Here is a 12,515-nt window from a genome sequence, read left to right as displayed (position 1 = left end):
CGGTGTCCAAAATCAACGTGAAGCAATCGGGCAGTTGCATCATGGCAAGAACAAATGACTGCAGTTACCTCAGAAATGCAATTCAGTGTTCAAGGACATCCTGCTCCTATCTATTCTGTGTGTTTGCATGTTTTTCAGTGTTCCAAGATCTCTCTGCTGGAACAGTAGATCGTATTATATTTGATTACAGAAACCTGCTGTAATTTGATGAAGGATGCCCCACTGCACTGTAGGGTTAAGTGAGAATTTTCACATCGTAATTTTGCTTTTTTGTGCCTTTTCTTAGATGGTTGTAAATTGTCAAGATGAAATAGGTGGAGAAATCTTCTCCACAACAGAAAATGGAAAGGAATCTGTCACATCCATGCCAGTTTTTTCCCTGTCACCAGAGATGACATATGGTAAGAAAATGTTTGTCTCTATTCATTTATTCATTTTAATATCACTATTAACATTTTAGCTGTTACTGAAGAGGAACTGCCCTTTTTCTTCTCCCTTAGTGACAGCACCTCCACTATACCATCAGCGGATTCTCTCCAGCCAAAATGTCAGCAGCCCGGCTGAGCTGTACAGAACCATTCCTGGTAAGATACCCCCTTCCTCCTAAATAATGTGAAAATGAACTGTGTATACAGGCAACAAACACAACAGGGGTTTATAAATAGGACAGACAAATGGTGAATTTAGACATGTAAGAGAAACAGATTTTAGCAGTCCTGTTTTAATCATACCAAAAGAAGTAAATAATGAAAAATCATCCAAGAATGATTTAATGCCATCCAGATTTTAATTGCCAACAGGGGGTCCCCATGTTCACATTCAGTGTCCAAAATCAGCGTGGAGCAATTAGGCAGCTGCATCACAGCCACAAGAAGAAATCTTGCTCTTCTCTTGATCTGTTTGCGTGGTTTTACTGGTCCACGATCTCTCTGCTGATATTTGATAATGTTGAATTACTACTGTCAGGAAACTTGAGTTCCCTGTGATTTTAAGTAGGTTTTGTCTCCATCTGAGGAATGAGGTGTGATATCATTCCTGCTATCTCCCCAGGCAAGTGAGGCTTACAAGACAGCTTGGCCTGCTCAAGTGAAGGAGATCCTTAATCAAAGGAATGAATGTTCTGGATGGGCTTTTTGCCACAATACAGTTTGTAAAAACCGCGAGCGTGGAAAAGTACTTATTAGCAGATGATTATACAGTTAAAGATTTAATATGATCCAGCTATGAATTTTATTAATTAAGGATTATTTTTGAAGCCTTAATTCTTTGCTGCTGAAAATAGCAGCTAAGCTGCTACCTTTAACCTTTTTTGTGCAAAATTATTTGAAAACACTTAAGATTTAAAAGAAAAATGTATTTCGAGAGTTTGCACAGAAAGTGCTGGACATAGAAGGAAGCCAACTAATTTGTTTAAAACCTGAATAAAAATCACAGACATTCATTTAAATTTTATTCAGTAGAAGATGTAAAATGAAAATTTATATATAGATATAGTTTTATTGCTTAGGCTGTGACTGTCTTCTCAGGCAGGTTCTTGATAGTAGAGTTTTCATTAAATTTGATGATGGATTTTGATGCAATAATAGTTTTGCAGTTTTGACTTAAAAAAAAAACCCAAACCACTCTCCTGTTTAATGTGCCTCATTTAATAGTTGTCAAAATCAAATAACATCAACACAGAATAAAATTATCTTTAGTAATAAAAGAATCTTCTACTCAGTTCAAGACATCTCTTTATGGTTCAGTTGCTGTGGCTTTGCCCTTTACTCTCCCAACTCTTAAATAATAGTGGTAGATATCCTCCTGAGAACAGCTTCAGCAAATCAGTTATAGGTTAATCTACTGAACACCTTCTTGTTAAATGGTTTCCATCAATGTTGTTAGGATTTACCTTGGAAAAGCTTTTGGCTTTCAGTGTCTTTCTCTATTTTGATTCTCCTGCTTTATTCTAAATGTGTCATCTCTCAAATGTTGGGCTTAGATACTCACTTAATGGAACACTGAAAACAATTACTCTAGCTTAGACCAAAGGAGAATGCCCCTTTAAACATGAGGCTCAAAGTGCACTGAATGCTGCAAGTTAAGTGCTCATCTCCGTATGGCTTGTCTTTTATGTGGAAACATAAATGTACTTGGACACTAAGGTTAAAGGTGTATGAGGTGGGTCAGGTAAAAAACATGCAATTCACTGTTAGCAAGCATCTCTAAGGAATGTTGATTGGGTAACTTTTCCCACCAGAGCACAGAAACCTCTATTGTCAGAGGCAAATTAGAATCTTACTTTAAGTATTATTATAATTTTCTCTCTTTCACCTTCACTACTCTTTATTTATTGCCTGTATCTACCATAAGTATTTACTGTATCTATTTGCTTTGGTGCCTTCTGACTTCGGCAAGAAGTGAAGAAGACTACTTATTATTTCTGCTACCAATCCCTAAGCTGTGCTCAGAGCCAAGAGTGTTGTGTTTTGTGTGCTGAATGAGACCAAGAATCTGAAGGGAACAGAAGCAGCTTTTCTGGTGGTTGAACCTGCTTTAGTGCATATGCAATAAAGGTGACTCTAACAGTGTGCATTTTGCAGGAGTTCTTAAAAGCCCCAGTTTTTAGTACTTTCCTTTGCAGCCTTGCTCTTTTAAATACTAACGTGGTCTTTTTTTTTTTTTTTTTTTTTTTTTTTTTTTTTTTTTTTTTTTTTTTTTTTTTTTTTTTTTTTTTTTTTTTTTCCCTTGGTAAAATTTGGGAGTTTTACCAAATTTCTTTGGAGATTTTCAACAGATTAAGGCCTTTGGAGTCATGGACTAATTTCTGCCATTAAGATTATTGCCCCTTTTGTCTCAGTTCAGATCACCGCTGAATTCAAAATTGCTTTGTGCTGCATCTCTGCTTTGCTGCTTATCTGTGTTCCACATTGGTAATGAGGATGCTGTAACCTGGTTACCAATTATCTGGATATATTACTGTCTTATTTCCTCCCCGTTTCCCTGTGGAGAATAGTATTCAGTGTAGTTAGCACTTACCAAGGGATTCTGCTGTGGGTTTAGAAAAGCGCAAAAGTATACATTTTAAAAGAACAATACGTGGGTTTTTATATTCTGTAGTCAAGAACTGCAGTGACATCCAGTCCATATGTACAAAAATGATAAAACTGTGTGTTCTTCCTTAAGTTATTCTTGTAAACTTTGTGTCTTGTATCTTGAATGCATCTGATTTTTAAGCTGTTTATTGAAGGGCATGGTCTTTAATAAAGCCTTATAAAACCTTGTATGAAATGGTGCTCTGATATCCCTAGAATTCTAATTTTCTTTTCAGGTGAAAACACTTTGCTAGGCAAAATTAGTTAAGTGGTGTTATGTATCTGTCTCCCTTTCATTAACTACGCCCTAACCCAAGGAAACTCCAGGCCTGTCAGCCTGACCTCGGTGCCTGGCAAGGTTACAGAGCAGATCATCCTGAGTGCAATCACACAGCACCTACAGGATGGACAAGGGATCAGAGCCAGCCAGCATGGATTTAAGAGGGGCAGCTCCTACCTGACCAACCTGATATCCTTTTATGATCAGGTGACCCACCTGGTGGATGGATGAGGGGAAGGCTGTAGATATGTCTACCTGGACTTCAGCAAAGTCTTTGACACAGTCTCCCACAGCACAGTCCTGAAAAAGCTGGCAGTCCATGGCTTGGACAGGGACACTCTGTGCTCAGTTAGGAACTGGCTGATGGTCGGACTCAGAGAGTGCTGGTGAACGGGGGTTCATCACCCTTTTACTTTCTTTACATAGCTTGAAAGTAATACAGCACCCACAGAGTTCATTATGAATTATCTTTTGAAAGATACCTTACCTTGTTTCTTGAGACAAACTTGAGTGGTCTATAAATTAGCTAGTTTTATAAATACCCCATGTAAAAGCAGGGCTCCAGGTAGAACTCCGATACAGCTCTCTTGAATATCACAATAGCTGTTGTATATCCCATGGGAGGGAGAGTCCCACACATTAGTGAAGGAACAGAAACAGTACTTGTAGTCCATTTTGAAGCTTATAAAGGCTCTCTTGTCTCAGACAGTATACAGCTAATTGAAGTCTCTTTGTATATGGAAGTAACAAATAAAAGCATAGCAGGCTCTTTGACAGAGCACAGAGCTCTGGGTAACCGCCCTGCCACTCCACCCCTCAGGCTAGATGTGAGGAGCTGCCCCTTTTTCAGCCCTGGCCAGAGCTTAGACAGAACTTCGGAGAAAATATCCATTCACAAACAGGCACTGTCTTGCAACAGAAAGCAGGGATATGTGGAACAGTGGAAGATTGTCCATAACCCTTTATCAGTGTATGGAGAAGCAGAAGACACGAAGCCTCGTTTCTCCATCTCTTCTAAACAGGCAAGTAATCTTGTGTAGTTCAAGCAGTACATATGATGGAATGATAGTATTGGTGCTGGTAGGAAGGATCTTGGAGCCTTCAAACATGTAAGGCCTTGCCTTTTCATCCTCTGTGGAGCTTAGCCTAGGTACTGTACTCAAAGCTCGTGTATGAGCTGCATCTGTTCTAAAATTTTTTAAAATGTCATCTTTTCTCCTCATGCTGTCATGGAACTCTTCCAGACCAGACACTGCATTATTTCCACAATTTTTCTCCTACAGTCTGTTTTTATCTAACAGAGAGATTGTAATCCTCAATTCTTATGTTAGTCTGTGACTAACATAGGTTTACTCTGTTACATCATCCAGTAGTGATGAGTGTTTTCAAATCTCTTGGAAGGCAGAGCCACAACCTGATGGATATCCTCATTGCTTCATAAATGTATTACTGATTAGGATTTTATACTGTTGTAGTTTCATACTGTTATTCCAGAGTTACAATTTCTTCCAGTCATTGAGTTGCAAGGGAAACAAAACATACTGCTTAATTGTTTGATTAAAAGAATCTCAGGGTTCTAGACTGAAAATGTTTTGTGTATGTCAGGAGAATCAGTAGCATTGGGAATAAAAGTGAAACTAATTTGTGAAAGGAAAAAATTGCCTGTTTATGATGGGCAAAAACTTTCTCCACGGTGTTAAAAGCTTTCATATAATATTGATTTATACCTGCTTTTCTCTCCTCCTCTTACCTGTTTATATTAAGATATACATGGCCAAATCAAGTAATAGGTATGGAACTTTTCCAGACATCTGGGTTTATTTGCTTAGAACAAGAGTGCATCCACTTATGTGGATGGTTATCATAAGCTCTGTCCTACTGGAAACAAAGGTGCATTTTGGTTTTTGCTATTGTGATTTTGGGTTTGGGGTTTTTTGGGGGGGGGGGTTGGGGTTTTGTTTAGTCTTGTGGTTTTTCATTTGTTTGTTGAGGCTTTAACGAGAAATAAAAAAATACAAGTAGAGACAGGAAATTTATGATGTTTAATACAAAGCAGATATACAGAGTTACGTTTTTCATTGCCCTGAAATTGACCTTGACACGTTTATCTCGTGGCTAAATATTGTGTTCATCTACACAATATTTTTGTAATTAGACACCTTATGTTTCTGAATTATTATAAATACACCATTTACTAGTGCTTGAGAAGCCTCCATAGGCTTCAGGAGCAAGCAGGAAAGGACTCAGTTCTCCTATTTGGATTCTATCAGCATGAACTTAATGAAGTCATCCAGAAAGAGCATGGGGAATACTGTGAAGCTTAATCCTAAATGTCAGAGACCACTTCTTGGCTGTTGCAAGCACTGAAGTCAGTATAATGTGCTATGATCTGTGTCACACCTTTTGTCCCTGGTTTACTTTCATTGAGGCCTCAATAAAACTAGCCTTTCTGCAGAGGTTTTGTTGCATGAAGTTTGGAGATGACTTGATGCATTTTCAAGTCTTCATTGTCACAAACCTCCCTCCCTATGTACTGCTGATTATAGTACAGTTCTTCACGTATCTTTCAAATACAGACATGGAAAATTTGTATTTGTTTGGTCTGCAGAGAAATAAACATTGCTTATTATCAGTGATTTCACTCTGGTAGTCCAAATTCGCAGTAAAGGTAATAATATTATGTCTCATATGCTGAAAAACTTAACTATTTAATTTAGTTTATATTAATCAGAACGGTGGAAAATATCCTGTAACAGAAGAATCAAATTAAAATAGAAAATAACTCAAAGTACTTGTAGCCTATGCCTGCTTTTAGTGCCTGATTTTGATATTAACCAAAATACTTTAAGTGTCTACAACTGAGCTGTTTGGTAATCAGCTTTAATTTAACTTTTTTTTTTCCCCCCACTCTCTTTGGGTAAGATTTTCATGGGAGGTAGTCTCCCAGTTCACACTGCTTAACATCCCAAAGCTTTATTCTCTGGCTTAGAGATGAAATATTTAGATGTTAATCAATTTAGCTAGCTACATATGGACAGGTTTTTTACAGCTATGTTATGTGTTTCTAAATGAAACTTTGAAAAAACTGTGCATATTTTAGCTACTCAGTAAACATTCTAACATGTCATTGATTCAGAGGAGAAAGGAACACAATTATACATAACAGAATATAAAAAACTAGGTAGTGCCAAATCCATGGAAGATAGTATGTGATGATAAAGCAGTGGGACAATATAAATGTGTTTTCTTTGGCTGATACGTTAAAGTTTACAATTAGGCCATTCTTTTTACTGAATTTTCATAAGAAAGCTCGTTCTCTGAAGTATACTCTGTCTTGCATTGATTTTGGATACTGTAGTTTGATAAAATATTCTGAAACATGAATGCATTTTGTTTTGTAGCCAATGTTGTACCTGGTCACAGATTCAAAAATTCTTGAAGCTTGATGCTTATGTCAAGACAAAGATATTTCATGGTGAAATGTTCTTACAGTCCTGTGAGCTAAACGTCTGCAAAGAGACTGGGTCTGCTGTGACCTACATGTTGAACGTCACGTTGAACGTGAGAAAAATTCATGTGCTACAGGTGGTCGTGGAAAATACTGTGCTCACAGAATGCATAATTTAATGCACTTGTACATAATTCCATGTGCAGCTTCTCTATAATCCTGCAGAATTAAAAAAAAAAAAAAAAGAAGATAATTAGGTGCTTCAGAGATTGCATTGAAGAGATGTTGTGAAGCTGTTCACTCTCTTCTTTTCCTTTCCCCTCACTTTTGTAGCAGGATTTTCATCTTGATCGAAACACTGTGATCACAGATCAGAATGAGCCTTAAATGGTGTCCTGTCCTTTGGAGAAAGAATCAGATACTGGTTTGGAAAGACTTTCTGTTTTATAGTGCATGTTTAATTTCCTGTGCAAGTATTCACATTGCTTTATTTTCTTGGTTTTAATGGATGCCTTTTCATTCCACATGGGGAGAGTGCTGATTGATAAGTAAATCAGAGAACAGAGACTCGCCCTAAAAAGGGCTCTCTCTGCATTATCCATTTGAACCAAGACACAGTTATACGAAATCTGCCTAAAACAGCAAATGTGAATTAACTTTTCCGAGGGAAATGAGTATCTAAGTGGGGGGGACCCTAAATGGAGAGAAATAGGCTCTCTACTTTCTCATCCACTCAAATGCTGAACTGCATTAGAAGAATGGCAGATCTTATGACAAAAATGTTGTCCTGTGGAAATTCATATACAATAAGGTTTCTAGATCAGAACATCTTAAAAGTCTCTTACATGTTATAAGTCTCTCATCAATGGTACCTCAACAAGTCTGACTGCTCCATGATCCCACACTAGTACCATTAAAGCAAATAACTGCTGATAGGTTCTTCTTCAAGAAGACACAGCCTGTAGACCTCATCCCTTATTTGGGGCACTTCATTTTTAATGCAATCTGTCTGATATTTGTTTGGCCTTGACTAACTTTTCCTAACACTGTGAATTGAAAATGAAACAACTGCCTTTTTGCAAAAGGAGTTAATAACTAAGAAAAACCTGGATGAAGTTTTGCGTAAGACACATGCTATTATGGTCAGCATATTGTCACCAAGCATGATTATCATCTAATCACCAGGAGTATATGTTGAGAGCTGACTTGTGTGCTTCCTCCCTTTCTCTCCGCAAAACTAGTAGTGTCAAAAAGCCTTGAAAAATCACACAATTCTTTTAATAGTCTTTGGATTTGTCAATTTGCTTCAATTTATTATTACCTCCTGCCACCTGCCATCTTCTACCACCCCCTGCTCTAAAAACGTGATATATGAAATTTCTCTAATATGTACACACATTTTTTTTTTCCCAAGTGACTTTAGGATCCCTGAGGGGCTACAGGTACATTGAATTTTTCTCCTCCATTCCCAGAAGGTTTGGCACTGACCTAGTACTTGCCATAGTAAAACTGGAGGGAAAAAAAAAAAAAGTGGAGAGGAACAAACTATGTGTGTGTGTTGGGGGAGAAACAGCAGGAAGGAAACTGGGGAGGAGCAGAGTCACTATAGCTGGGGCTAAGGGATGTAATGATGGTATGTTAAGAATTAGTGCACAAAGCAGAGTAGATTCTTGGTTTTTCTCAATCCTTCATCAAACACTGTGTTAAAAGCTGACTGGGGTATAAATAAAATTAGAGTCTAAATAGTAGTGCATCTATAGCACTTCAAGAAAAACGATGTGAAGGCAATCTCAGTATTTCAGTCACACTGCTAGATTATACCCACTATTGTAATTGGATTTCCTGAATATTCTGTTTGTGTCAGTGCTCTCACACTGCTTTAAGAATTTTGTAAGAAAGCTTCGAGAAATGAAATGAAATTTCATTTACATTTTCATTGGAGGGTAAATGAGAATGAAATTCTTTGCTGTTGGTTTATAAAACAGCTATGAAGATAATGCAGTCCTGCAGTTGAGATGTTCTGAATCTGTGGGATAGTCACTGGAATCCTTGAATTGATCTGTATACCAGAAAAATTCTAGGGAATAAAAATTTTAATATAAAGAAGTCTATAATCTCTCTAAGAAGATAAAGTGCGTCATATGAATTTTACTGCTTTCAAAAAACCTGAAAACTTTTGTAATTTCTCGTTATTATCTTTTATAATATTCAGATTTTTTTTTTTTCTTTGAAGATAAATGGAGAACAAGTTAATGAAAAGTATAAAAAGCCTAAGGGAACATTCATTCAGATATATTTAATTACTGGAGCCAAGCAGAGCTTTCATTTGTATATATTAACCCACTAATACATGAAAGTTGAATGATAGGATGGCCAATTTTATATCGTGTTTACTTTGTTAGAACTGTTTAATGCAAAAATTGGAATAAATTATGTCAAGAAATGGTTCATTTTTTCCTGAGCTCTCAAGAACCCTCTTGAGTGTAGCCCTCTGTTGAGGGCAGAGAATAGATGAAACTCCTAGCTTTTCTAAGACAGGATGCATTAGATTATAAATCCATTATACTCTTGATCACATCAAAATGTTACCTGAAGATTTTGTTCTGGAAAACAGTGGGAGCATTTTAAAAATAGCTTGAGGTTACACATCAGTTGCAGCTTTCTTTTTTCATTGGTTTTATTTGGATACTTTTATACTTGGTTAAAAGAGAATTAATCCCTTTGATCTGATGCTTTTGAAGGGTGCCTTTTGGCTGTAATTCTCTGCAAACTGATGTGATGCCCAACTGGGAGATGACACACTCAGCTGATAAAACTACATAGTACTAAGGTATATTAGTAAGGGTTTTAATGAAAGCTGAGACCTATGTAAGTAAGGAGAACCCCTATGTAAGTAAGGAGAACCACATCTCTTGAAATTATAAGAAGAAACTCAGTAATATGTGAAACAGCAAAGTATAATGTTAATGTTTCTGCTGTGCTTAGATTTTGTTTCTTTTATCTTGCCATTTATTTCTGTGTCTGAGTGGCAGTTTAGAAATTTAAGAACTCTTCCCACCTATGTTCAATCGCCACAAATATTTTGGTAATGGAATGATAAAGGCTGTTTGAAAAAGAAAACAAAGCTTAAGAGAACATTAGAAAACAAAATAGAGAACCTAGAATATGTTCAAAACATGTCCTCTCTACTCAGTATTTGTTCTACAGATTTCATTCCCATTTGTATTTGCTCTGTCAGGCAGCAATACTATACAAGCACTCTGCTTGGATCATTGCTAAGCACCAGGGTTAGCTTAGCAAATAGATGCAGTAAGAGACTCATAAATACATGCCTGTCAAATAAGTGTCTTCTGATGTAATTCAGGAAATTGATGCATTTGGGATACTTCAGGTTGGGTTACTCTGAGAGGAAAAGCTGGTCAGAAAAGGCCTGAGGTCACCAGAAAATAATATCAAAGCAAGGGAGTGTCAGCACTGATGGCCACAGCTCTAGAGCTTTACGGTCTGGGGAATCCTCCTCCTACTCTCACCACCCCGTGCTGAGAGCTGTGAGTATCGTGGGCATCAGCATTGCAAACAGCAAAGCAAATACTGTGACTTCAATCGAGTGGCCACTGAGGTCTTGACAGGTGTCGTGGTTTGATTTGGCTGCTGTCTTTCTGGGCAGTCTTTGCTTGCATTTTTCACTAAAAATGTTGTGGTTCTGTTCTGCGTTAATTTGCTCTCACACTCTTTACACAGTTACTATTAGCTGAGAGAAGGTTTATGAAGACAAAAGAGACTTGGTTGGGGAAAATAATATTTATTACTAGTAAGAAAATTAAAGAATTACATTTATAATAATTCTAATTAGGTAAAAGTACTATGTATTTATAGAAATATTTTTCTCTTTTATCAGTCTAGGAGGAGAAGCAGTTTCATTTTCTAATTTTGGAGTTTTAAGTTATTTCAATAACTTTACAGCACTCTAAAGCTTTTTTTGTTATTTTTAGGACGACAACTCTTTTTTGTCGCAGCTGGAACTATTTCTCTTTCTCTTTTTCTGTATCAGTGTTAGGGTTGGGCCTACCCCCCTCCTGGGCTAAGACTGGAGGCTGGGGGGTTATTCAGGTCTTGAAGGTCTTCCATGGACTGCAAGGGGACACTTGCCTACTATGGATTTTCACCACAGGGTCACAGGGGATAATGGTTTTTGAGTCCACCTCTGTTTCCTGTGAGGTCTCTTCCCATGGGAGAACAGTCCTTGATAGACTTCTCCGACATGGGTCTAGCATGGATTCCTTACTCGGATCCCAACATTCCATCTGAGCCGTTCCTGCTCCAGCATAGGTTCTCTCAGGGTCACAAATCTTTAACAGCAGCATGGATCTCTCACTGAGATCCCGAACTTATCCGAGCCGTTTTGCTCCAGCGATAGCTTCGTCTCTCTCAGGGTCACAAATCTTCAACAGGACTTTGCTTTATTTCAGGCCTTCTCATGAAGTCTTGGCTTCCTCATGCATCAACTTACTCTAGTGTAGGTTCTTCTACGAGCAGCATGGGGGTCTCCTTACCCTAACAAACTTCCACAGGTGGCAGGGTTTTATTTTTCAGTCTTTTCTCTGTTGAAGAGAGAGGGGGGGGGGGTGGAGAAACAGCCCCCCCTTTCAACTTCTCTCTCCTGCTGCAGCTTTGGCTTTGAATACTTCGTTACCTCTTTACCGGGATTTTTTTGCAGTGTTTCTTGTCCAAGTAGTTAGTCCTTTTCTAAAGTTTGGGGTTTTTTTCTGCTCTCTTACAGGAGAGAAGGGGGGCTTCAGTGCTACACTTGCCCCCAGCCCAAGGCTGGGGGAGGAGGGGGCCTGGCCCCTACTTGGGGCCTGCCACTGCTCCTACATGGCTACTCTTCCTAATTTCAACTGCGTAACCAGCTCCTCTTTCGTGTTCTTAAATATGTAATTAGCAAAGGCGTTACTAAACTTGTGATTGGCTTTTTTCTCTGGAAATCCACCTGGACAAAACCATCCTCAGCGCCAGGGGCTGGCTGGTATGTAAAAACTATGACAACAGGTCTGCGTAGTCATGCTGTTAAAGCCAGTAGTATTTACAAGCTTGATTGTCTTCATTTTCTACCAACTGAACCTAAATACTAGACATTTTCTATATTGTGTTTATAAGGAGGAACTTTTTCCCTGCAAATCTAATGGCCAGTTAAAGAATTCATGTGTCTCGGAAGACGTCCAAGGTCATCTTCCTGTTCTGCATGATTATCAGCAGGACTTGAACTAGGCTTTCCTATGCAAGTCTGAAAACTAAGATGCTTTTGAGCTAAATTTCTATTTCTGGCTTAGTTCATATGTATTACTATTTAATACAAATTAGAATAGAACAGACTTCTCACAGGAGGAAAACTTAAATTCAGATCTGTGGCCTGATTTAAAGGAGTTCTTTGGCAGGGATAAAGGGCTAACTCCGTTAGACCGCTTGCAGTATGTAAGTGTGAAACTTGTGTAAAAATATTCCTTTGGCTGGCAATCGTAAGCTTTCTACAGCAGCATAAAATCTCCCTTGTGCAGTGTTTATTACCTAGCCTTAGGTGACCAAATGAATGTGATTCTTCCAAGGCTTGTGTTTCCTATCTATTACGCCAGCCCGGGGTTGTGCCCAGGGCTTTGAATTTCATTCAGCAACAATACATCCGAAAGTTTAATTGTACAGCCTGCAGCTTGCATCC

At 38.1% G+C, this 12,515-nt stretch overlaps 1 protein-coding gene across 1 annotated transcript in view; it reads left to right on the top strand.

Moving 5' to 3' along the window:
- The window catches only part of LOC114070124 (tensin-3-like), a 54,398-nt gene that overhangs the window by 8,384 nt on the left and 33,499 nt on the right, over positions 1–12,515 (top strand). The window contains exons 3-4 of the mRNA XM_027907347.1: positions 287–401; positions 501–584. Of these exons, the coding sequence (XP_027763148.1) occupies positions 287–401; positions 501–584 (199 nt within the window). The remainder of the gene's footprint in view (positions 1–286; positions 402–500; positions 585–12,515) is intronic.

Source organism: Empidonax traillii, unplaced genomic scaffold, assembly GCF_003031625.1.
Source record: "Empidonax traillii isolate 1590-97213 ecotype Southwest subspecies unplaced genomic scaffold, ASM303162v1 scaffold1443:size107655, whole genome shotgun sequence".
Lineage (NCBI taxonomy): Eukaryota > Metazoa > Chordata > Aves > Passeriformes > Tyrannidae > Empidonax > Empidonax traillii.
Note: the sequence above shows the minus strand (reverse complement) of the source record. Positions and strands in the feature narration are given on the sequence as shown.